General features: G+C 42.4%; 1 protein-coding gene across 2 annotated transcripts in view; it reads right to left on the bottom strand.

The window, feature by feature from the left end:
• Window positions 1-27,508, bottom strand: part of PXDNL (peroxidasin like) — a 299,709-nt gene that overhangs the window by 125,921 nt on the left and 146,280 nt on the right. For both annotated transcript variants that reach the window (XM_039527937.1, XM_039527936.1), the window contains exons 4-6: window positions 24,384-24,455; window positions 1,869-1,940; window positions 226-297 (exon numbers count right to left, since the gene is read on the bottom strand). In XM_039527937.1, coding sequence (XP_039383871.1) covers window positions 226-297; window positions 1,869-1,940; window positions 24,384-24,455 — 216 coding nt within the window. The remainder of the gene's footprint in view (window positions 1-225; window positions 298-1,868; window positions 1,941-24,383; window positions 24,456-27,508) is intronic.

The following is a 27,508-nucleotide window of genomic DNA, read 5'->3' on the forward strand; positions in this document are numbered from 1 at the left end:
CTTCTAATTTCTGTTCAAATTTCACTGCTTATGAAATGTTAGAACAAACACAGTACATTACGTCACTTTCTCTATCCCATGGTGAAGAGCATGCCAAAAACCACTTTATCAGAAAGCTGTGGTCTTCATTTAACTAACCTAATTAAAAACCTTTCTTCACAGTTCACACAGTTTTGCAGTAGAATACGAGTATCATTATTTACAAAATTGTTTTCCAAAACTTACAGCCTCTTTAGTGAATCCAGATGAGAAAAACTTCCAGCTGGGATCTTAGACAACTTATTGTTATGCAGAAATCTGAGGAACAGAAGATATGCCTTAATAATTGACAGAGTCCTTTACAGAATTAGATATTAATATATTACAAAGAACATGGCTCTGCATTGTATGTTTTAAAATCTGACAATAAAAAAAATTGCATAATAACAAATTAGTAAAGTTGTCATTTATAAAAGCTAAGGCTAAGGGGGGGAGGGGTTTATTATTTAACCACAGCTTACTAATAAATATTGATTATATTTCTTTCAGATGACAAAAGAAATATCTGAGTTATTTATGGCGAATGGCCTTTGTTTCCCCACAAGCATAGGGGTCTCCTGATCATTTCTATTTAAGGCCTTCTCTACAATGAGGATTTCTCCAGATTAGTGCCATCACTAAGCGATGTAGCCACTCCAGCGAAAACTCCTGAGAAAGCAACTGTTTGAACTGGTTGCATTTAGCTCTGCTTGAAAGTAGCATAATCACCACTGGAGGAAATGGTGACATTGTCGGCTATGTCTACATTACATGCCACTGTTGGCGGTATGTAGGGAATGTGTAGCCACAAGAAAAGCAGGCTGCGTCCACACTGTAGTGTATAGCTGCACATGTCAGTGAAAGGCTCAGGCAGGGGGAAGGCAGGGAGTGGGGGGAAAGCTTCAGCAGCTCTCCTTATAAGAGCTTTTCCATCCCTGACAGAGTTTGCCTGCAGTGGGGAAGGCTTCAGTAGTGGGGAGCAGCTGCATTCTTTCCCTTTGACGGGGAAGGGCTCTAGCAGTGGGGAGATGGCAGAGCCTTTCCACATTGCTGGAGGCTTTGCCTCTGTGGAGTCTTTCTCCAATTCCTCCCTGCTACTGGAGTCTTTTCCTGCAGTGGGGAAAGGCTCTAGCAGCTGGGAGGCAGCGGGACACTACATGGCTAAAAGTAGCAGTGTAGACAGCAGAGCACGACTTGGGTGAGCAGAGAGCCATGTAGGTTACACCCTTTAGGCCATGTCTATACTCTACTCACCTAAGCCACATCTCACTGTCATCACTGCGACTTAAACTCATGCTAGGGGAGCTACCGGACTACATACTTTACAAGCCACCAACAGAAAAGTCCAGTGTAGACATAGCCTTTGCCTGTTCACACTATGGGTTTGCAGCTTTGAGAGGGGTCTGACAACTGATGGCTGTAACTGAGGTAAATTCCCAGAGGAGAAGAGGCCATAAATGAGTCACAGTTAAAGGTATCATGCCAAACAGCTTCTGTTACAAAATCCTTCCAGAGTTTTGATTGAAATAATGTCTTTTGTTACCTGAAAGAAATCTAAACTCACTTTCAGAGAGATCTAAAGTCAATTCACTGAAAATGACAACTTGGGATTGTCTACAGCCATACAATTCAGACTGGAAAGAGTTCTTCTTGGCTGGAGGGTTTGTGAAGGAAATCTGCATTACAATATCTTGCTATCTTACTAGGGTGACTATTACAGAATTTCCTCTACTTTTCAGCACTTCTGTAGATAAAAGGGCACAGAATTTATTTAGGTCAGTCAGATTTTGAATAATGAAGACAAATCAAGAACACAGAACTAATGAAAAGTTTGCCCAACCAGCACTTACAATCTTTCTAATTTTGGGAGGTCTCTGAAGGTTTCTGGCTTGACTGTTTCTATTTGATTGAAGTGAATATACCTGTGGAAAGACCATATAGTTATCTTTTCTGGACATTGTGAAGCAATTGGATGGAAGGGAAATCAATGGCATTGGCTGAAAATACTGAAAGCACCCAACAAACCCACAGAACGCAATCTCTGTAAACAGGAAATCCATGTATTTTTAACAATCCATGTATTTTCTCCTGCTGTTCACAGTGCCAGTTTAAGAACCCACTGATACAGAAGAGGTGAAGCTGATGTCTACCAGCAGGTAGTGGCCCCAAGCCATCACTGTCTGTAACCAAGCAGAAGAACCCTGCTGAACTTATTATACCGTTTAATGAAACTCATTTAAATTAATGTTTGCTTGCATAATAATTTGGGCTAAACATCAGAAAAAAGGATGTGTAACAAGTGGCCAAACACAGTAACATTCGCATTAAGGACAAATAATCTGTGAAAAGAGAGTTCTTACTTTGTACAGTAACTGAAGTTCTTCAAGATGTTTGCACCCTTTGTATACTCCACTGTGAGTGCACGTGAGCTCCATGAGCCTGAAACTGGAAGAGCATTGCTAGCAGTGTCTAAGTCTGCTCCTGGACCCTTCTCCTCCTTCTGCTCTGAGCCAAAGGCCTAAGGGCAGTGTGGACCACCTACCTCCTGTTCCTTCTCTACCATGATCATATGTTAGGATCTGAAGCAGGGCAGGTAGTGGAATACAGAGAGGGACCACGCATCTCAAAGAACTCTAGTTGCTGTATAAGGTAAGTAACTTCTCTTTCTTCTTCGAGTGCTTATGTGTATTCCATTGTGGGTGATTGCCAAGCAAAGTGCTTATTGAGGAGAAGGTTTTGAGGACCTCTGTGATACTTCTGAAAGGAGTACGACTGTACTGAGAGAGACATCATCTTCAGAAGCAGCAAAGAGTCCTGTGGCATGCATCCAATGAAGTGGGTATTCACCCACAAAAGCTCATGCTCCAATATGTCTGTTAGTCTATAAGGTGCCACAGGACTCTTTGCTGCTTTTACAGATCCAGACTAACACGACTACCCCTCTGATACTTGACATCTTCAGAAGCATCCACTAAGGCACAATGTCTTGATAAGACATTCACTGAACCCCACATTGCCGCTTTACAGATTTCAACAATAGGAATGTCTTGAAATGAAGGCTACAGAGGTGGTCTGGGCTCCAGTAGAGTGACCTCACAGACCCTGTGGTGCAGGGATGTTTGTCAACTTCTAACCGAGCAGAATCTACCCCAAAATCCACTCGGAAGGTCTTTGTGAGGAGACTGTTTCCACTCTCATCCATTCTGTGAATGATATAAACAGTGCAGGTGATTTTCTAAATGGTCTTATTCTTTGTAGGTAGAACGCGCCAGATCAATGGATGTTTGTGGAGTGAGGCCACCTGTTTTCACTAGCAGTATGTGGTTTTTGGAAGAATGGAGGTAGTGGATTGTCCGATTTAGATGGAAATCCAAGATCAGTTTAGGCATAAGTTTAAGATGTAACCTCAGAGCATTCTTATCCTTGTGAAAGGCTGTATATGGCAGATCCGCCCTGAGGGCTCCCAGTTCACCACCCTTATAGCTAAGGTGAAGGCAATTAGAATGGTGACTTTCATGGATAAAAGGGATAAGGACCAAGAAGCCAAGGGTTCAAATGGAGGTCTTGTTAGTGCTAAGAGGACAAAATTTAGGTCTCAGATCGGAGTGCACCTACTTACAGGAGGAAAGGTTCTAACCAGGCCTTTCAAAAAAGTACTGTTACAGGATGGATGAAGATAAAGTAGTTATCAGAACATAAGTATGGCCATACGGGGTCAGACTAACGGTCCATCTAGCCCAGTATTTTGTCTTCCAACAGTGGCCAATGCCAGGTGCCCCAGAGGGAATGAACAGAACAGGTAATCATCAAGTGATCCTTTCCCTGTTAGTGACAGGTGCTGATAGCTACCAAATGAACCTGTAGTGAACTAAGTGAGACACCATTGGTATTTAAGGAGAGAAGATATTCTAAAAAAGTCAGCATGTCAGAGTCCTCTGGGGTTATCTGATAACTGATAAGTATTTCCACTTGGCTATGTACTATTTTCTAGTGGACTCTTTTATACTATTATTAAATATGACCTGAACTTCCCCGAGCATGCATTTTCTAAGTTTGATACTGTGGATGCAGAAGCAGACTTAAAGGCACTGCTAGCAATACTAAATAGGGAAAAACTGATGACTTGCGGTGCTCCAGGTAAGCTGCTACTACTGATAGTATGAAGGATACCTACAAGTACACAGTTGCAAGGACAAAGGAGAGTACCCTATATTGGTAGTGGTGCCTGTCCATGGAGAACCTCAGGAACCTTCTGTGTGAGGGGTGGAGGTCTATGTGGAGTAGGCATCCTTCATCTCAAAAGCCGAGAACCAATTGTCTCTGTTCAGTGAGGAAATTATTGATGCCAGTGTGACCATCCTAAACCTCAGCTATCAGATAAAGACATGGAGCTGTCTGAGGTCTAAGATGGGTCTCCATCCTCCCTTCCTTTTTTGATGAGAAATTATTTTCAGTAAAATGTTGAAAAGAACCTGCTCTATGGATACCTTAAGGAGGAAGTTCACCTCTTCAATGACCATCCTCTCCTGAGAGTGGTCCCTCAAGAGGGACAGGGAAGGGTTTTTTTGGAGGGGGAAGGAAGATGAATACTATAATACAGCTGGAGTGTATGATGGGTTCCAAAGAGGATGGAGCTAGGCTGTTCTCAGTGGTAGCAGATTAGAGAACAAGGAGTAATAGTCTCAAGTTGCAGTAGGGGAGGTCTAGGTTGGATATTAAGGAAAACTATTTCACTAGGAGGGTGGTGAAGCACTGGAATGGGTTACCTAGGGAGGTGGTGGAATCTCCATCCTTAGAGATTTTTAAGGCCAGCTTGACAAAGCCCTGACTGGGATGATTTAGTTGGGATTGGTCCTGCTTTGAGCAGGGGGGGTGGACTATATGATCTCCTGAGGTCTCTTCCAACCCTAATCTTCTATGATTTTACGTCAACAATCCAGCTGTTATCACCCACCAAGTTTGGGCAAAGTGGGCCAGTTGACTCCCAAATTGGGTCTTGGGGCTCATGATTGATGGATGCGGCATTTGGAGTGGTTTGCAGCTCTTGAAAGTACCATCAAAAATATTTCTTAGTGGGAGGTTAAGGTTGGAAGAAGGGGAAGCATTATGTGTGCCCTGCTCCAGCTTTTGTCACTTCCATGGGAGTTCATATGCCCTTTGGTGGTAAAAGGATTGAGGCACTGGCTGAGGCTTGTACAACTGAGGTCTGTGGTACTTCCTCCTTGGTGCTAGAATGCAGATCCTCAGTTAGCAGAGGGTTGCCCTTGAATCCCCCTGTCAGTCCACAGATTCATCTGTTTTCTTCCTGAACATGTTGTTCCCTTCAAAAGACATATCCTCCACTGTAGATTATACTTCCCTAGAGAATCCTGAAGAATGAAGACAGGATGCTCAATGCATGACAATAGCCATTGCCCTTGAAACAACAGCTGTTTCTGCTGCATCAGAGGCTTGGAGGGATGATCTGGCGATCAATTTACCCTCCTCAAACAGAGCCAGAAATGTGATCTGCACTCTTGTGGGAGTCTGTCCATCTATTCCACTAACTTAGAGCAATTTACAAAAATTGCATTTTGAGATTAACGCTTGGCAATTGGCTATATGAAAAGGCTGATTGAAGTGAAAACTTTCCTGCCCAATAGGTCTAGATGTTTAGCATCCTTATCTAACAGAGTGGATCTTGTAAAATAAAAATTCTGCTATCTTCGCTGGCATGTAGTATTTCTTTTCAGTTCTCTTAGAGGCACAAATGGCTGGTATATGCCAGATGACCTTAGCAAGCCCCATTAATTAAAGGGCAGCATAAACCTTCTAGGCCTTTCACTATGTAGAATGTCCAAGGACTTGTGAGAAGTCTCTTGTACCTCCTGCAGAGAAATCTGGAGAGTATCAGCAACCTTCCTTAATAGGTCCTGGAACTGCCTGTAATCATCAAGCAGAGAAGATGAGGTTGGTGCAATCACCTCATTTGGGGATAATGATGTTGCTGTCAAGGCTGGCAATATTGTTGGATCTGATTCTTCCTCCTTGTCCTTGGGCATCTGAGGAATCCTGAGTTCCTCTCCAAGAAGTGAGGGATGTTGTGACTCCCAAAGGGAACAGAGAGACTTGGGAGTATTGTGTGTTTGGATCCCAGGGTCCCCGGTAAGAGGGATCAAATGTTGGCTGAGTGCCAAGATCTACCTGACTTCCGGGCTATCACATTGGTTCATTCTCTTGCTACAGCTGCCTTTACCATTTGCTAGACACAGGCAAACAGCTAGTGATGTTTCTTCCATTAGCACTGAATAATACAAAGACCTCTAATTTCATTTTAGGATTATAAATAAAAGTTTAAGGAAATAATATTAAAATTCAAACTTTACAATTGGACTTTTTGTCCCAGATTTTTGGTCTCCTAGTTTACTCTATTTTTAAATCCTACTTTAATAGGAAAAATCCACAGTCCACGTTGTCATGGCAGCCTTTTTCAGGTTTCTGTTTGACTCCATTTAAATCTCTTTAGCAATACACAGTCCCACTTTCACTGGCAATAACCAGTGTACAGGGCTCCAAGCAGAGGAGGTTGCAGTAGCACTTGGTGGCCACTGCATCCCAAAAAGTGGGTGGCACTGGCTGTTGCTCTAAACAGAGTGGTGGGAAGCAAGGGCGGGGGGAGGGGAGGTTGAAGGTGGCATAGGCAGAGCTCAGCCTCTTTTTCATCTGTTCTGTTACTCCATGTGGAGCTTTTACAACCCAGGCAGTGCAGACTGGAAACAGAAACCACAGCACAGAGCACCTGTAGATTTTGTAAACTCTCCGCCCCCTCCAAAAACAAAAAAGTATTTCCACCAAAGATTTCTGGAGGTTTGATTTTAGAAATATGGACACCTTATGGCTACAGTGCCCCCAACAGACACTACAACTGCCTTTCTCCCTTGTAAATCCTATACTAGGATGGTGCTGGAAACAGTGCCTGCCCTCCTGCAAGGGTAAATCCTCCACAGCGAGCCAGGTTAGGACAAGGTGCAATGCAATTTGCATCTTTACTCCAGCAGGGTCCCTAGTCCCTTAACTGAACATAATCTCTCCTAATGTGTTTTAATACAGCTAAATGTAAATGTATACAGCTGTAAATATAGGCCACACTTACAGAATGAGGGACTCTCTCCTGGGAAGTAGTGACTCTGAAAAAAAGACATGGGGTCTTGGTGGATAGTCAACAGAACGTGAGCTCCCAAGTTGATGTTGTGGCCAAAAGAGTTAATGAGATCCTGGGATGCATAAACAGGGGAATGTTGAGTAGAAGTAGAGAAGTTATTTTACTCCTATATTTGGCATTGGTGTGACCACTGCTGGAGTACTGTGATAATTTATAGTGATAAATTGGAGAGGATACGGAGAAGAGCCATATGAATGATTACAAGGTTAGAAAATACGCTTTATAGTGTTAGACTCAGAGCTCAATCTATTTAGCTTAACAAAGAGATGGTTAAGGGGTGACTTGATTAGTGTCTGTAAGTATCTACATGGAGAACAAATCTTTGATAATGTGCTCTTCAGTCTAGCAGAGAATGGTATAACATGATCCAGTAACTGGAAGTTGAAGCTAGATAAATTCAGACAGAAAATAAGGTGTCAACTTTTAACAGTGACAGTAAATAATCATTGGAACAATTGAGCATGGGTAGTGGTGGATTCTCCATCACTGACCATTTTTAAATCAAGACTGGAGGTTGTTTTCTAAAAGATCATCTCTACGAATTATATCTCTGGCCTGTGTTACACAGGAAGTCGGACTAGATCACAATAGTCCATTTTTGCCTTGGAAATTATGAATTATTTACATAGACATATACAATCACAGGTTACAAATTTCTAACATTTGCCCTATACCATGTCAAGAAACTGTCCACATAAGTAAATGTATTTGAAGCTCTCAGACTGGGTCATCACAAATCAAAATGGTCCAGCTGACATTGTTACACATTTCTGACACCTGCAATCATGTTTCTGAGTTACCATAAGATGTTTTCAGGCAGGAAGAGTTATCTTACCCTCAGAAAAGTTATTCAATACATCAAAAGCAAACTGCCTTTCTTCTAAACCAACACTCTGACCTGATGACATGCTTTCTTTGGTGGTGGAACAAATAAGAGCTTGTGCACTTGATCTCCTCAACAACGATAAACTGTTACTCCAGAAAGAAAACCTAGCCAGAGAAGATATATATTCCCAAGCCAATATACATACCGGCATGCAAAAGGTGAAACAAATTATTAAGTACATTTTGTTTGCAGTAGAAAATAAATGCTTTTTGAACTTTTAGGCGCTTTTTTTATTCATTATCTGAGGAAAATGGGTTAAGTCCCAGTACATCAAGTTCTGAATCAAGAGCATACTCTGCCTGTGGTAGATTTTGAGTTCTGCTGCATATTATTGTTTGGCTAGAGCCCACTATGAATCCCGCCTGTAAATCCTGCTCCATGAAACTTTTGATTGCCACCTGGGGATTTCTACCTCTCAGAAAACTAGGCACAGTTTTGATCACAGCTGCCAGTGCACTAACATTGTTTTCTCTAAGCCTGTAACTACCATTTTATGTTATAATTCATTTCTGGACTTTAGCCACATAGAGCTTCAAGGAGAACTGTCAGCCACTAATAGGCTAGCTTACAGAAATTGAAGGAGAAAACAGAATTATTTTTCCCACTCAGTGAGTGTGCAGCTGTTTAAAATCATTGGCTTCTAAGCAAGTTGCATACATCATAGACAAACAGAAAACTTGCAGGAGTGTGGAAATATCAGCGTTAAGGTTTAAAGGACAAACAGACTTAAAATTGTGTTTCTGGAGGGAAAATTTAGGGACACATCAAATCAGTTGTGGGGGCTGAAGGTGGAATTCAGAACACACATGCACACTCTGCACGGGTCTTAAATTCCATATTCCAAAATATACTTGTGCAAACGTCCAGTATAGTCCTTTGCAAATTTAAACCTGCTGCTACTATTATGCTTATTGGTCATATGTATTATAGTAGTGCTTAGGGGCAAGCCAAGAATGGAGCCCCATTGTGCTAGGCACCACACAAACATATAATGAGAGAGAGTCCCTGCCCTGAAGAGCTTATACTCTACATAGACAGGACAGGTGAAGGGAAGGGAAAGAACAAAACCAGAGTGAACAGTGTGAGGGATGCAAATGTCATACTAGAGGTACAAGTATGTCCCTCTTGTTTTATTCTTGGAATCCTTTCGGGGGGTTATGTTAGGAGGAAATTTAGCTACATGGAAATACAAAGGAAAGGAGGAGTTAGAGAGAGGAAGGAATGAGCAGTGGAGAGTTGGAGCAAACAGACAATCAACACAGGGGAGAGAATGTCCAGAACAACAACTGCAGAAAGCACTGTGATGACATCATGTGTGTCCATTGGTACCTGCTTGAACTGCTTTCTGCAGCTGCTCCGCCAGATCAATCTCTTGCTGGCTCCTCCTTGCTCTCTCTTTTCCAAGGGCCCAATGGCTAGGGGAAAGAGGCACTCCATAGGCCCCTGCACTTTTGGAGGGAGTGGTCGCGCCGACACAGTTCTGGGTCTGAGGGCTCTCAGTTGTGAGGGAATGATGGCCACAGCTGACCCTCCATTTTACCCTATTTACTCCCAGAGCAACACCATCTGCTTGAAAGATTTTCTATATGTTGTGCTGGCTTCAGTCCCTGGCTGGCTTCTCCTTGCTTTTATCATTATCTGTTCTCCTTTTTGAGGCCTACTTCCCAATTATAAACCTTACAACTGCTTCCTTTGAAGCCAGTGACATCACACTCAATTTTTCTACGTTAACAGTTTTACTACTGAGCAGGACCTGAACCTGGATCAACTGATGCAAATTTTCCAGACTCAATTGCCTGTTGAGTCTCCACCCAGATTTAGGCACTTCTGACAAAGTGAATTCCCAATAGCCAGATGAAGTTAGGCATGGTTAGAAATGATGGTATTTATTTAATTAAAGTATTTTCAAATGTAGTGGAGGTTTTGTATAAGTGATACATAAGGCTCAAAATTTCTGAAGCTTATTAAAAGATTTTTGCTCTGGCAATCAGTCAATAGGTTTTTAGTGAACAGGTTAAGCAGTTCTTGCTTTTTTTTTTTTTTACACTACCAAGGTTTGTAGTACTGCAAGTATACAGAGGGCTCAATCCTGAAATGTCCCAAGTGCCACCTGCAAGGTCCTGAGTGACCTCAGTCCCCAGGAAAGTCAATGGGTCTGAAAGGCCAAATTATCTGAAATGCATTTAAGTGATACAAAATGACCCTGAAATGGCTAAAATTGCTAGATGAGAATTACCCTTGTGAAGGGGAACTCTCCACTTGTGTACAGATGGCAGAGGTGAAAGTGCTGCCTCTTATGACAGCTGTCATCCCCCTCCTCCTAGTATAAGGAGATGGAGGCAGGAGGTTCTGGGGCATTCTAGGGCCAGGACATGGATGGGTCAGGGTGGGGAGGAAGTGTTGTGCATCAGAACTGTAATTTGTTCTAGGACCGTGTGGCTCTGAATCAAGGAGCCACAACTAGCTCTCAAAGGCCACCACTCTCTACCATGTCCAAGCGCAGCTCAGATATAGTGGAAAACTGGAGCCAAAGACTTCAGCACTTTATAGGATGTGGGCCAGTATTTCTACTGCCAGTCCAAGCTGAAAATAAAATGTACAGATTTCTGCACATATTTTTTTGAAAGTTAACCAATATTTATGAACCAAGAATTTTTTAAGAAAACAGGGGGGAAAAACATCTAGGTACCTACATAAAAGTAGCCACATTTTCAGTGCAACTAATTTTATAGAAGATATGGGAGCTCAGCCCCTTCTGTAACACTGCTCTACAGCCAAAATGCTTCTGAAATAAATGTAGTCTAACTTTACTAATTCTGGGTCACTGAGAACAAAAATGATGCTTAAAATTGTTGATTGGCTCTAGTTTTCAACATATGCTATTGGGTCAGTATATATGACCCTTGACTTGGGAATAGCGGAGGATAAGTGAGTTATAAAGGGAAGGGATCTCAATTTAAACGAGAAATGACTAAAATACATCTTTGACTGGATCTATGAATAAATCTATGACTGGGTTTGGACAATACTTGCTTTTTAGGCAAAACAATGAATGATGCAATCTGAAGCTGGTATTGCATCATACATGATATGAATTGCATCATGTTATTCCTAGAAGTCATGGATGATGCAATCATAATGAAGCTTACATCACTCTGCTGAACAAATTGCCCTATATCAGCTCTAGAAATCATACAGTGTCGTGCTCTCTTGTCAGTGTTTGATTTTGCAAAGGGACACATTTCTATTTAGCCAAAGTGAGCAGAGATGCCTCGTACTTGTGTGAACAGTGCAGATAACTTCTGCTATGTTTGTGGTGAAGTGACTTTTGCATCACAAAAGCGCAGTATAACCACTATGGTTAAGAAAGCCTATCACCTTTATTTTGGCTGCAAAATTGGAGATCAGGACAAGAGGTGGGCCCCACACATATGCTGCAACACTTGTGCAACAAATCTTCGCCAGTGGTTGAACAGGAAAAGGAAATCTATGCCTTTTGCAGTGCCAATGATTTGGAGAGAGCCAACAGATCATACCAGCAATTATTACTTCTGCATGGTGCCTCCAGTACCGGGAAAGGTGTGTCAAAGAAGAAAAAGTGGACTGAGCATTATCCAAACATTCCATCACCTATACACCCAGTACCCCACGGAGAAGGACTGCTGGTTCCTGATGCACCAGAATCATTCTCACTTGAGTCAGACGAGGAAGAGGAAGAGGATGAAACTTCTGGTCCTGAACCATCAATGTCACAGGACTCACATTTTCTCCCATCCTCCTCCTCTGAACCACACCTCATAACACAAGGTGAACTGAATGACCTTGTCAGGGATTTGGAACTACCCAAGAGTAAGGCAGAGCTGTTGGGCTCCAGACTACAGCAGTGGAATCTCCTGGCAGGTGATGTTAGGGTTTCCATGTTCCGTGACCGTCAAAAGGATCTTGTCCCATTCTTCTTCATGGAAGGTGATCTTGTAGCCTGCAACAACATCGATGGTGTGATGGCAGCCCTCAACATCGTTCACGATCCAGATGAGTGGAGACTGTTCATTGATTCATCGAAGACGAGTCTTAAAGCTGTTTTACTGCATAATGGCAATGTTTTGCCATCAATTCCAGTTGGTCATGCAGTCCATATGAAGGAAACCTATGACAACATGAAACAACTTTTGAGGTGCATAATCTATGACCAACATCAGTGGCAGCTTTGTGGCGATTTGAAGGTTGTTGCTCTCTTGCTTGGTCTGCAGACTGGATACACAAAGTACTGCTGTTTTCTCTGCGAATGGGATAGTCGTGCAAGAGATTCCCACTACATCAAGAAAGATTGGCCACTCCGACAGTCATTGGAGCCTGGGAGGAAAAGTGTTCAGCATCCACCACTTGTTGAATCAAGGAAGATTTTGTTACCACCCTTACACATCAAGCTGGGTCTGATGAAGAACTTTGTCAAGGCCATTGACAAAACACAAGCAGCTTTCAAGTACCTCCATGGAAAATTTCCAAGGTTAAGTGAAGCTAAGATAAAGGAAGGTGTCTTTGTTGGTCCTCAGATTCGTGAACTTCTTCGAGATGATGCATTTGACCATGCACTGCCTGGCAAGGAAAAGACGGCATGGAAAGCCTTCCAGTTAGTGGCAATAAATTTTCTCGGCAACAACAAGGCAGACAACTACAGGTTGTTGGTGGAAAACCTCCTCAAGGCATACAAAAGCCTTGGTTGCAACATGTCACTAAAGATACATTTTTTGCACTCTCATCTAGATTTTTTTCCACCAAACTGCGGAGCAGTGAGCGATGAGCATGGCGAGCGATTTCACCAGGACATTGCAACAATGGAGAAACGCTATCAGGGCAAATAGATCCCATCAATGCTTGCAGACTATTGCTGGACAGTGACAAGAGATGCTCCATTTAATGAATACAAAAGACAAGCCAAGAAGCGCCGAGTAGACACTGAATAGGACTAAACTATGTACATAATAGTTTTTTGCCTTTTGTTTCATAATAAATTTTAGTTATATAACCCTTTTGCTGATTTTTAAAGTGTTACATAAACAGGACAGGCGAAATATTATCATGTAAAGCAACCATAAACACATGAAAACACAATTTATGATTAAAACTCTACTATCTACACAATATACGTAGACATCAAATGTAAAAACTTAAATATCTTAGAAACAGTAGCCAATCAGTTGTTTTAATTGTCATATTTGAATTCAGCACATCAAAATACATAATAAATAGCACATTTTATCTCTGAAGCAGATGACGTCTCAAAAATTGTAGACCAGTGTAATCAGGCCAGTTATGTAAGGGCCTGAATATGAATGAAAGGTGGGATTTTTAAAGGCATTCAGCAGAGGGCTAACTCCTCTCCCATTAAAGTCAATGGGAATTTCACCATTGATTTCAATGGGAGGCGAGTCAGGCCAATACTGAACACTTATAAAAGTCCACCCTTGGTGTCCAACTTTGAAACTTTTGGCTGTGGTACACAACCATAGACCTAGCCACCATAAGCACAGGCATGGAAAGTATCTTCACCCTCCTTCAGGAGCTTACAATGGTGCCTGCATCTGCACTGCTGCAGGAGGGGCCTGACCCAGGGGAACTGGTGAATATCCAATGTGGAAAGAAGGGGACAAGATTTGAAGCATTCACACAATGAGATCTGAGCCTTATATGCAAAGCAGCTCTTCACCACAGGTGCTTCCAGGGCCTGGGCACATAGGTATTGGAGGAGAAGAATTGGTGCTTCTGCAACTACACAGGGCCACAGACTGTTCTCCTCCACAGGCCATGGGGCTGCATTAGGGAGGTTTAAGAGATCACGCTGGGACTCGGGGGATCCAAATTATGTTCCTGGATATGCCATAAACTTGCTGTACAACCTTGAGTGAATCACTTAATCTCTCTGTGCTTCAGGTCCCTGTGAAACAGATGATGATAGTTAAAAGACATTTGAGGCTGAATCCACAAATGTTTCTGAGGTGCTCAGACACTATAGTAATACACACCACCTAAAAAAACCTACAGAGAATAAACAAAATACAGTGGAGTTTTGAGGATGCACTAGCAGCCATTGAGTAGCATCCTACTGCCCACAGCTTTGGGAGATTACTCCATCTATATGGCAATTCCCATCATGCACACTGTCATCTTGGGATGGGTATTAAACATAAGATTTAGACTTTACTCCACCCTCTAGAAGCCAGTTTCAGTAGCAGCAAATGTGTAACGCAACTCAGCACAGAGGAGGCTCCATTCATAAAAATATACCCTCCTTTCATAAAAATAAACATGAAAAAAATTGAGAATACCCACATGCCAGTAATTCAAATCAAGATGAATGCTTTGTTCAAATTTCATGAAGAAATGAGAGGGACAAGTGAGGGCAGTACAAGGTTCTCTTATTTTTAAAGTGTAAGTTTAAATTCCCCTTAATAATAAGCTTAACGTCTATTAGGCCACTGGGCAGACACATTGGTGTTCAAATGTTACTCTGTGAGTTTGTTGGCTCCCTGCCCTCCCTGACAAGATAAATGCATCATGTCTAAATACTCTCTCTCCATAATATATTATAGCAGGAGCTTAGAGACATCTGCTACAGTTAAGGTTGCAAAAGTCTTTCTACCATAATCCTCCTGATTTCACATGTTCATAGCTGTCTGAAACACTCATCTTTTCAGCTGAAGCTTTTCATGCTTTATCTGTTCTCTTGATTTTGTTTTCTTTTATTATTATTTATTTGTATTGCAGTAGCTCCTCAAGGCCCTCAACAAGACTGATGCCTCATTTTGCTAGGCCCTCTAGATACCCACAGTGAAAGACAGTTCTTGCCCTTCCACAGAGCTTAATTTCTAAACAGATAAGACAGATATAGGATCGAACAGGAAACAGAGCTAATGGAGAGCTGAAGTGACTAGCCCAGGGAAACACATCAGGTTGGTGGGAGCACTAGGATTAGAACTCCTCCTAACTCCCAGTCTTATCCCAATTTTCATTTTGTTTTTAAAAATTGAATATGAGGGAAAAATAATGCATATTTCCCATGTTAAAAATATCCTAATCACACTTTATAGATGTAAATATAATACAATTTCTATCAATAAACATTCACATCACAAAACACCCACTGTGTATGCGTATCCATATGATTCATCTTCTATCGACAATCACAAGCAACCATCTTCCAAATCCATTGTGTTGCCTTTGCACTTGAACCATCTTGGTGCTTGAATATTACAAATGAAGTGTCATGAGCAGGTATCTGATGGGCTTTTTCTGCTCAGGGACTATCATGGTATTTGGCCAGGCAAAAAAGATTTAGAAGCAAGAGGTTATGAAATTCCCAAACCATAGCAAGGGCATTGTCTTTCTGCCTATCCCTCTGTGGTGTTTTCAGACTATAAACAAAATGTACGTAAGAATAATTTGTTTCACCTTTTGCATGCAGGTATGTATATTGGCTTGGGAATATACATCTTCCTCTGGCTAGGTTTTCTTTCTGGAGTAACACAGTTTATCATTAAAAGCAGCAGAGTCCTGTGGCACCTTACAGACTAACAGACGTATTGGAGCATGAGCTTTCGTGGGTGAATACCCACTTCGTCAGATGCAGTTTATCATTGTTGAGGAGATCAAGTGCACCAGCTGTTATTTGTTCAACCACCAAAGAAAGCATGTCATCAGGTCAGTGTGCTCACGACCACTTCCCTCATCACATAAGATGTGGGAAAAAAACACTGTATTCTATTTTATTGAGAAATTGTATATGATTACATAATTAAGGATTGTATTCAAATGTTTATGCTTATCTTAAGTTTTTATAAGGCACCTATTGCCTCTGGGGCAGAGTTAAACCTGCACATGCAATGTTTAATTTTTGCAAGTTCTGACCACTGAATCCTCAAGACTGTGAGCAAGCAAACACTTGTGCACATAATTAACTTTTGTGACACAGTTCCTCCTCTACCTTGGTGGGTCCTGCACTTATTGGCAGATTTGCTTGCCTCACAGATTCACCATGTGGGTCAGGAAATAGCCCAGAGACCTTCCCCTCTGGTAGAAACCACAGTCCAGGTCAATTCCTCCTGTGTTGGATCAGGAGTTGGGAGGTTTGGGGGGAACCCGGGCCCGCCTTCTACTCCGGGTTCCAGCCCAGGGCCCTGTGGACTACAACTGTCTAGAGTGCCTCCTGGTACAGCTGCAACAGCTACAACTCCCTGGGCTACTTCCCCATGGCCTCCTCCCAACATCTTCTTTATCCTCACCACAGGACCTTTCTCCTGGTGCCTGATAATGCTTGCACTCCTCTGTTTTCCAGCAATATGTCTTCTTACTCTCAGCTCCTTGTGCCTCTTACTCCCAGCTCCTCGCATGCACGCCACAGACCGGAGTGAGGTCCTTTTTAAACTCAGGTGCTCTGATTAGCCAGCCTGTCCTAATTGATTCTAGCAGTTTCTTAATTGGCTCCAGGTGTCTTAATTATCCTGCCTGTCTTAACTGGTTCTAGCCGGTTCCTGATTACTCTAGTCAGCCCCTCCTCTGGTCACTCAGGGAACAGAAAACTACTCATCCAGTGACCAGTATATTTGCCCTCTACCAGACTCCTGTACCCCCCTGGTCTGGGACTGTTACACTTTACACTCCGTTCTATTGACTTGAACTCAGTGAAACAACTCATTGGCATAAGGCTAAGCATAAGCCAAGTGTCCAGGATGCAACCCTACCTTTAAACCCTGAAGATTGCATTAATACAGTTTTGCATGTAATATGATCAGTTGTAAAGAAAATGTCTGATTTACACAGTCTGTTCTGAATACACATTGTACACTGTTTCAGATATCATAATGTATACGTAGGTGAATATATGTGGGGCAATATGCTAGGACACTTACAAAAAAAAATCTATGAAAAATTCTAGATGCTGAAAAAAAGTACATAACTGCTTTCAAATAAAAAGTATTTTCCTTTATACTGAGGGCTGCAGAAGTTTGTAAGCAGTTAAAAGCAGGGCTGGCTCTGGATTTTTTGCCGCCCCAAGCAAAAAAAAAAAGGGGGGGGGCGCCGGAGCGGCAAAGCAGGGGGAAAAAACCGACAGCGCGGCTAGAGCGGGGTGGGGGGAACAGCGTGGCTGAAACTGCAAAGTGGGGGGAAAAACAACAAAAAAAACCACGGTGCGGCCGGAGCGGTAAAGCGGGGGGGGGCAACAAAAACATAAAAACGGTGCAGCTGGAGCAGCAAAGCAGGTGAAAAAAACAAACAAACCTGCAGCACAGCCGGAGCAGTAAAGCAAGGGGGGAAAACAAAAAAAACCAGCACAGCCAGAGCGGCAAAGCAGGGTGGGGGAAACAAAAAAACGGCGCGGCTGGAACGGCAAAGCAGGGGGGAAAAAAACCTGCAGCACAGCCGGAGCGGTAAAGCAGGGGGGAGAAAAAACAAACAAAAAAACCACGGCTGGAGCGGCAAAGGGGGGGACGGGAGGGGACAAGAGCGCGGCTGGCAAAGCAGGGGAAAAAACAAAACAAAAAACCCTACAGGGTGGCCGGACCCAGGGTGCAGGGGGACTCCCTGTGCTACAGAGTGCGCGCCCGGTCTAGTGGCGGGGAGGGGGGGAAGAGAGAGACAAGGTGGGCGGCCAGCGCTTCAGCGGGGAGCTCACCCCGCAGCCCTGATTGCCGCGCCGTCTGCCGGGAGAGCTCCGCGCTGCTCTGGTCGGCAGGGAGGGAAGGACGCGGGCTGCCCTGTGGAGTTTGCTGCAGGGCGCTCCCCTCCTCTGCGCCCTACAGGGCGGCCAGAGCAGCAAACAAAACCAAAAAAAAAGCGTCAGTGCCGCCCTAGGATTGGACGGATGCCGCCCCCTAGAATCTGCCGCCCCAAGCACCAGCTTGCTCAGCTGGTGCCTGGAGCCGGCCCTGGTTAAAAGACAGCAAATATGTAGTCCAGGTTCTCAAAACATTAAGCTACAGGGAGATCTAACTTATTCACAATAACAGTAAACTTGTTATTTCTGAAACAGTGATGAAAATCATTGCTGGATTACTATTCTGTAACATACTGCTGATTAAAAAAGGATGCTGTTTCATATGTTATTGTGCATCATACATTTTGACATAAGTTTTTGTTTTAATTATTAATATTTATTTTTAAAGTCATAGTTTCCTATAAATGATCAAGTTGCACATCTTCAAATTAACAACACAGAGAGATGTAAGATTAATTACAGCTCTTAACTCCAGATTATGGATCTCAGCAGGTTGTCAATAATATATAAGAGCAAATAGAGAAAGTATTTTTTGTTGTGTGTTTAGTTGGTTTGTGGCTGGGGGGAGTGCTGGGTTGTTATTTTCCTTGCTTTTGATCACTTTCTGAATTCAGAGGTAACCTAATGTTGCTTTTGATTAGTGTTCACTGAAAGTTACTGAATTGTTTTCCCATTCATTTCTTCTATGACTACAGGTACATTCTACCCTAATAAAGGGCACATAGCTTAATTTGTACGTCATCTGCATGAGTCACTTCAGGGTGATACAGTACATCGCAATAGAGATTAACAGAATACATGGTACTTCTATAGCACCTTTCAACTGTAGATCTCAACATACTGCTCAAACATTAGTTACCTCTCTTATAGGCGAAAGAGCTTAAGTCTTATTATAGTGATTTTACCTATAGGAAAATAGAGTATCTGAGATTTACATGATTTACTTTAATACTGCAAATCAGGAGCCCTGGATTCCCAACCCCCTGCTCTAACCACAATAGAAACTATAGTTTCTATGCTGTTTTCCCCCCCCCCCCCATTATTTTACTGACCCTACTCAGTTGTCCTGGTTTACATGGACAAAAAAACAAAAACTTGTGTTTCTGGAAAGAAACTCTCTGGATAAAAGGCAGTGAATGTTTCAAAAAAAGGTGTGTGTTGGGGGGGGGGGGAGGTATATATTTGATTGTATCCCTCTCCCTTCCCTCATATGTCACAGGTCAGACCACAAACTCTTCAGCACAAGAATAGTATCTTCTTAGGTATTTCTAGAGTGCCTCGCTCAGTGGGGCCTCGATCCTACATACTACTAATAATGTAATTTATTATATTCAGATATTAACAGTGTTACAATAGGGCTCACTGGAATACTGGTATCTGAGTTTTACAATGATAGCAGATGATACTCCCTCACTCTCTCTCTCTCACACACACACACACACACACACACACACTCCTTCTGTGACCCAGAAGGGTTTGCTGACTCTTTCTTAGAGCCCTTAATATCCTTCCCTCACTTCTTCCCTGTAACATCCTATGGGGGCCATCGTTCCTTCTTTAGTTAATCAACACCACTACCACGTTGTCCAGAAGGTGACTAGAGAGTGAGGGAAGGTGCATGTATGGCTTCCTTGGTTAGTGAGGGAAAAATGGCTTCAGTCTGGCTTGCAGTCTATAATCTTTCTATATACAAGTCTGTAGTCAGGAAGGGTGGAGAGAGAGAAGGGAAAGAAAACCCCCTCCTCATTTCACAGACTACTTTAAAGGTGTTTGGCTGTGGGAAGAATGGTGGCTGCCCCTTAGAACACAGGTATTATCCCTTCAGAATAGAGCTACCCTTAGTTCAGCTGAAGAATGGCTACACTGCAATCACAGGTGTGATTAAAGCTAGGGTGGGTATGCCTACATGAGCTGGAAGTGAGCTAATGTGGCTAAAAACAACAGTGAAGAAGCAGTGGTACTTAGCCTGGGTCTCACAGCCACTGTGTCTTCACTACTATTTTTAGTTGTGCTAGCTAAAGTAAATCTAGCACGCAGATGCTACATGAGCTGCACTCACACCTCTCATTGTATTCTATTCAGACCCTAAGAGGGCACCATTTGGTCCAAAAATGTTTACTTTTAATAATTAAATTTCTCTTTGGCTGTTAATCTACTACTACAGCAGAATGGAAACTTATTTACAATCAGCTGTGTTAATGCTCTGCACTATTAGTATCGCAAACAAAGTCACTTTTTAAGAAAATGCATTTGTTAAAAATATTATTAAATACATTTCAAAGTTCGTTCATGGTGGGGAGGCACTTTTGACATTATGGATTTTCAGATGACTGGACTGGGCAAAATAGATGCAGCTCTCTTTTAAAGATCAACTGCAGTGTATACCTCATAAATAGACAATATATTTTTCCATTAAAAAAAGATCAAACCCAAGGCATTCCGTTCCCCATTTGATTTAACTACTCACACATTGGTCTATGCAAAAGTTGTTTGGATCTTATTCTCACTTACCCATGTTCAGTTTTGGTTAAAATTCTTTATTTCCAACTCTATTTACAAATTGTGTTTTGACTGGAGATTGGTATTAGATATATAATGTTTCCAGTGGCTTTAGAGAAATCTGCAGCTGGAGAAAAGAGCTCTAAAAAGCTAAAAGCATGTCTGACAGCTTTGCAAAATTTGACTCACCCATTCATTCCAGGCAAGTAATTTTTTTTGGGGGGGGGGGGACAGGCATGTAAAATGTTTATTTTTCTACTGTCACCAATCAAGGGCAGGCAAGGAGGTTTTGTACAAATATAGGAAAATGTTCATGGCAGTTATTCAAGCCAGCTGGATGTGGATAAATAAATATTTTAGAAATGAAAATTAAAAGTAAGCGTCTACATAACGGGCACAAGCTTTTGGCACAAACAGCGCATTTTAAAGCAAAACTATTACTGGGGATTTTTCATTTAATTTGTTTTTCTCCAAGTTAAACTAAACAAACAAAACCCAAACATATTTTGTACAAAAACATTTTATAGTTGTAATGATTCCACTCCCTGCCTGCACTATAGCCCATAAGAAAGAGAGAATATGCATTTTTTGGCAAAACTCTGATGTTCTTCCACCCACCTGCCATTTAAAAGCTTACTCCTCTTTGCATTTTGCCGTTCTTTTCATCCTCCAATTAATGCTGAAGCATCAAAACCCCTCGCGTACCACCCACTGCCACTAACAAAACTGGGAAAAGCAGCACAAGCTTCCTTGTGACACCCAACCCCATTGCAGTAGTTTAAATGTCTCTATCAGATCATGATCATTTTGGGCTCTGTCATCCAAGTTCACATCCTGAGCCAAATGCTCCTGTAAACAAATGTTTTCACAGCTACCTGGGGATGTGGAACAGATCAGTAGCCTAGCTGAGAGAAGGGCCAGGGAGTCTGTGTCTCCCCCTCTTGGAAAGATTAACAGATAGGTCCATCCCAGTTTTTATAGCTCCCAGTCTGCCCTAAACTTTCTACTAACTGTGCATTTTGAAAGGTCATCCCTCCTCCTGCCGTTATGAAAAAGGACATAGGGGACTACAATGGACATTTTTCAGGGGCTGATCTCAGATGCCCCTCAGTGATGACAACTGGAAACTGCTGAGTGAATTCATGTACCATTCCTGACTTGAGCAGGATTCAGATAGCTGTGAGAAGGGGCACGGAATGAGCAATGTAGCACTAAAAATGTGTTTTCACTGTGCTTTGATGACATCATAACCTCAATGGAATGCTAAAGGACATCTGCCAGTGTCCAAAGTCGCCAGTTATGTTCTTTTCTCAAAAAGCTCAACTTCCTTTTTAGGAGAGATTTCTTCTGTCAAAATGCCAAACTAGCCTATTTTCCTGACTTTTTTTTTCTTTTTAAGCTAAGGATAACTGTAGCAGACCCTATAACATAGAGAACTGTCTGTCGCATAGAGGAAAAGGCCAACATTTTCAAACCTGGGTTCTTAAATCCATTCCGCCCTCTGAAAAATCAGGCCAATTTTATATTTCGGAGCCTAAACATGGATTTAGAAGCTGAACTTTAGGCACCCAAGTTTGAACATTTTGGACAGATTTTATTTTCTTTAAATTGTCCCTGAATGAAAGAGAACATACACACAGGCAAATGAAGAAACTCTATTTAATCTGCCGGATTTCTTCACTGTATTGGGGTAGCATCCTCTTGTGAGGTAACAATGACATCTGGAGGGATAGAAAGGCATGACTGGGCAGTTCAGCAGTGTCCTAATGAAAAATTATGATTAGATTAAAAATAAATAGATAAATGTTGAGCCACTGAACACTCAAATCTAATTATCTGATTTTGTTGTGCCGGACACAGAATTGCAAGGGCGTTGATAAAAAACAAATTGATGGAAGCAGCTTTCCTGGAGTAAAATTTTCCCAGATACACTTGAGAGAATTACAAAATACCATAAAGGAGAGATTTTCAAAAATTAGTAAAGACTTTGGAAGCACAAGTCCCTTCGAAAGTTATGGGATGTAACTCCTAACTCACATAGGAAACCTCACCTTATATGAACAACAGTACCCTAACAGTCTGACTGCAGTAGTTCAACCTGCTACTTGATTGTTTCTACAGAATGTCATGACAAGAGGCTCAGGGCCAAATGCTGCCCTGAACTGTGAAGTGGCAGTGCGGGGAAGAGGGTGTATTAATATGCTATTGTGTACATTATGGTACTATCAAGAAGCCTCAACTATTACACTGGCCATGGTGCAAAACACACAGGAAGAGACAGTCCCTGTTCCAAAAACAGCTTACAATTGGAATTAAGGCAAAATGTGATATGCTAGTGTAACAAACTAGGTTGGAGGGAGGAAGGGGAGGGTACTTAGACTGGAAGGTGTGGCAGGAAGGTGACAAGAAGATGCAGTTATTTAGACTGACTATATACATCATTTATAGGACTGAGGCGGGGCGGGGATTTTTCCTCTCTTTAAAAGATATAAATTCAGAATAGATAGCAATATAATGGTGGCAGTAGTCTCTACTGGGCACCTGAATAGCCATTATCAGCTGGCAGTTTACTGGAGACATCACAATAGAAGCAAATCCTTAAAAGGGATTTAAAGGAGGGCATGGTTGCTGCTCTACAGATCAGTTCCATGAGGGTGTTTCATGCATAAGTGATGGCATGGAAGAAGGCATGAAGAAATTTATGGGAGAAGCTGACAAATGAGCAACATTGGTTGGCACCAATGGTAGAGTGGAGTGCGGGGGGAAATATAATATAAAAGAAAGGATACGCATGATGGTGTTAAATTGTGAAGGGGCTCGATTCATTTAGGCACTTCTGAAAATTTTACTCAAGAACAAGAAGCTTGTAACTATTTAATATGGAGGTAAATGGGAGTCTGATGAGAGGCCTTTGAAAGGGAGACAATAAGGCTACAGTGACAGGAAGATACCCTTAGCAGCAGCATTTTGAATGGATCTGAAAGGGACAAATTAGGTGACAGGAAAAGCGTTGACACTGGAGGTCACAAGCGCCTGGATGAGAGTCTTAGTATGTGTTCAGAGAGAAAAGGCTGAATACTGGAGATCTTACTGAGGAAAAAGTACAAGATAAGGATATGGCTTGGAGGTTGTATTGTATTCTCCTGATATTCCAATTAACATATGGCACACCTACGCCAATACATCTAAGCATTCAAGCATGCAAAAGTAGTCAAAGTTTTTGTTACTTAATTGTATTACATCTGTTTTAGTGTTATATGGAAATGAATGCTAAGTAAGGACAATAAATTCAGAACATAACATTTTTTATATCTATAACAGCTTTTTTAGGCAGAATTGTTGAGGTAACAATGCAGAGTCATTCATGCAGTAATTAGATGTTATCCTGAGAATTACTAGGTTTTAAAAACATGATTCTCAGTAGCTACAGTAATTTCTCATAGTAGATGTCTTTACAATAGCCAATAAGTAATATTCTGCATCTTCTAGCCTAACACAAACAAAATCACCATTTTGCAATAAAAGTAATCTTGAAGCCATAATTAATTTGGAAAATGTTTTAAATAATTGTGATTTTCAAGGAAAATATTTACTGATAACTACTGAAAATTGAGACTAGCATATATCAGACTTTGGCTCAGTAGGCCTATCATCATTTCATGTGTTATTTTCCCCACATTTTATCATTCATTTTTCACTGTGTGATTAAGAAAATGTTTGGCTGGATGTGTCTATGTAGGATGATGTTCATATTTAGTAAGCTAGGCAGCTAAAGTACTATAAACATTTGGAAAATGTTTTAATATTTTATCACAGCAAACTATGTAAAAGTTATCCCTGCTGTATATCTTCTCCCATTCCAAGGCAACAGTTGAAGATACATTGTTGCATATTATTATACTCTGACTCTGGCTACAGAATTGCAGTTTAATTTGTCTCTCTAATTTTTAAATAAAATCAGGGAATTATACCACAGACATTTCAATCAATTGTATTGTGTTACTTACAGCTGTTCCAATGATCGAAGTCCTTTAAATGCATGCTGGTCTACTGTGTGGATTTCATTCTTGTACAAGTAACTGCAAAAAAATAATAATATTGCAACGAAAAAATAGAAGACTCGAACACCGCATTAACTTGTCTTCTTTTAGAATTAAATCATTAAATGTATTAAGGACATTACAGCATCTCCTGAGTGACGAGGTAAAAAAATGTGTTGGATAAACATATCAATATTTTTTTCAATTGCTAAAGCTATCCTATAAAGCATATACAGATGTATTTAAGGAAAACAAGAGAATGTTCAGACTGGATACTTGTTAGCAGAGCTGAGCAAACAATGCACAGCAATCTCTCTCTCTCATATTTAGCCTCTAAGACTATGATTTCCTTACATGTATGTTATTAATTTTTTTCCCATTTTTTAAAACACATTTCTGAGTTGATTACACGTGCTTATGCCATCCTCTAAATCCACTATTGGAGGCAGGATACTGGACAAGATGGACCAATGTTTTGAACTAGAATGGCAATTCCTGCACAACTATATTCCCAAATTGTGTGGATTACTTGTGATTGCTCAGATAAGCTATATGGTATTGTATCTGTTCACTGAGTGGTTGATCTTATGAGCACTGCTGGTATAAAATTAAGTTTCTGTAAATACTTGAGCAAGCAAATTTCAAATTTACCTTTCAAATTCAAATTCACACAAACATTTGCATGCAAAAAGTTGATTGTTTGAATCTTTGTGAAAAGCAAATACAAAGGGGGCATGAGCATAGCCAGAATGAATTTCATTCCCTAATCCTAGCATTTCCTTTTTTTAACCTTAACTACCTAAATACACATACTGTTGCAGTGACAAACAGGGGTAAGGGTAAGAGATTAACACGAATCAAAACATGATCAAAACATGATTAGTCATTTATATGAACAACAAGAACATCAGAGTTATGATAGCAAACAAAAATAATATACAGGAGTCATGAGGTGCTCTTACACATGGTCTAACAAGCTTGTTTTTTCTTAACACGTTGTTAGTCTTTGAAGAAATGGTGTAATGTTAGTTTTTGTTATGCAGACATCGTTGAGACAAACTGTGGCAGATAGGGGAACCTGTATTTTCTATATTTGGGACAAAGTAGCTTCTTGGGGCCCAGGTCTGCGTATGTTGGCTGACATTTTGGGGGAGCATGTGGGTGCTGTTTATGACTGCCTCTGTTCCAGGACTGGTGTACATGTGTAAATAAACAAGTTATATTAAAAATGCATCCTGACTCCATGCCACTGATTTCTCTTTCACTGGTAAATCAATCTTCTAGGCCTCAAATATCCACCACTACTTGGCAAAGGTCACCACTGGTGTCAGAAGAAGGTGCAACAAGAACAAAAAGCTTCTGGAAAGAGATAAATCCGCATGCTACATGGCATAAGCCAGCCTTCCACTGATAGTGGTCAGGAAGAAATCTTACCCATGGGCAGGATATCCCTACTGCAGGGTCTCCTGCACCTTCCTCTGAAGAATCTGGTACTGGCTACTGTGGGATACAAGCTAATGAGCTACAGAGATAACTGGTCTGATCTAATATGGTAAGTTGTATATTTCTTTGGATGCCTTCTAGCATGGTAGACTTAGGATATGTCTACACTACCCGCCAGATCGGCGGGCAACGATTGATCCAGTGGGGGTTGATTTATTGCGTCTAGTCTAGGCGCGATAAATCTACCCCCGAGCACTCTCCCATTGACTCCTGTACTCCACTGCCGTGAGAGGTGCAGACAGAGTTGACAGGGAGCAGCAGCAGCAGTCAACTCACCACAGTGAAGACACCGTGGTGAGTAGGTCTAAGTATGTCAACTTCAGCTACGTTATTCACATAGCTGAAGTTGCGTAACTTAGATCGACCCCCTTCTCCCCCCACAGTGTAGACCAGAGGTTAGTCTCCCAACACTAATACCAGAGCCATAACTAGGTATTTTTGTGCCTGAGGCAAGAATATAAAATTGCGCCCTCCCCCAGGGCCGGCTCTTCGACAGCGGGTCCCTCAGTCCCTCTCGGAGTGAAGGGCCTGCCACCAAATTGCCACCGAAGAATGACTGAAGGGGCGGTGGTAGAGCCTGTGATTTTGGGGGGTCAACTCATGATTTTTGACTGCTTGGGCTGGTAATGTTGCTTCCAAGATGGTCTTTGGTTCCAGTCCAGTTCCAATCCAGAGAGGGACTCGCAGGTTAAGAGAGGAGGGAGATGCTGGATATCAGCAGTGGCCACTAGGGATCAGCATGTGTCCTGAGAATGCTGGGAGTTCAGGTCTGCAGGGCAGGATCAGGGGTGGCAGGTTTGTAGACATTTTGGTGGTGCCCAGAACCCGCCCCCTCCCAAACTCCGTCCCCCACCTGCCCAAGCCTCTGGGAGGGAGTTTGGGTGAGGGAGGAGGTCTGGGGTGCAGTCCCTAGGCTCTTGCAGGGGATTGGAGTGCAGGCTCTGGGAGGGAGTTTGGAGACAGGAGGGGGTGTGGAGGGAGGGGGTGCAGGTTCTGGGAGGGAGTTTGTGGATGGGAAGGGTGCAGAGGGATGGGCTGCAGGGGTGAGGGCTGTGGATGCAGATGAGGGGTTTGGAGTGTGGGAGGGGCTCAGGGCAAGAGTAGGAGTGTGGGTGTGAGGGCTCCGGCTGGGACTGGGGATAAGGTGTTTGTGGTGCTGGAGGGGCTCAGGGCTAAGGCAGAGGGTTGGAGTGCAGCGGGATGAGGGCTCTGGCTGGGACTGGGGATGAGGGGTTTGTGGTGCAGGAGGGGCTCAGGGCTAAGGCAGAGGGTTGGAGTGCAGCAGGATGAGGGCTCTGGCTGGGACTGGGGATGAGGGGTTTGTGGTGCAGGAGGGGCTCAGGGCTGAGGCAGAGGGTCAGGGTGTGGGGGATGAGGGCTCTGGCTGGGACTGGGGATAAGGTGTTTGGGGTGTTGGAGGGGCTTGAGCAGAGGGTCAAGGTGTGGCAGCAGTTGCTGCAGGGGAAAGACAAGGACTCTGCTCCTGGACTGGGGAAGGAGGGTGGGGGGAAAGCAAGTCAAGGCCGGGAGACACTCGGAGGAGGCGCGGGGGGCGGTAGGTGGGGCCGGGGTGGGGGGAGAGATCACCT

The sequence above is a fragment of the Mauremys reevesii genome, linkage group 2 (genome assembly GCF_016161935.1).
Source record: "Mauremys reevesii isolate NIE-2019 linkage group 2, ASM1616193v1, whole genome shotgun sequence".
NCBI classification, from domain to species: Eukaryota; Metazoa; Chordata; order Testudines; family Geoemydidae; genus Mauremys; species Mauremys reevesii.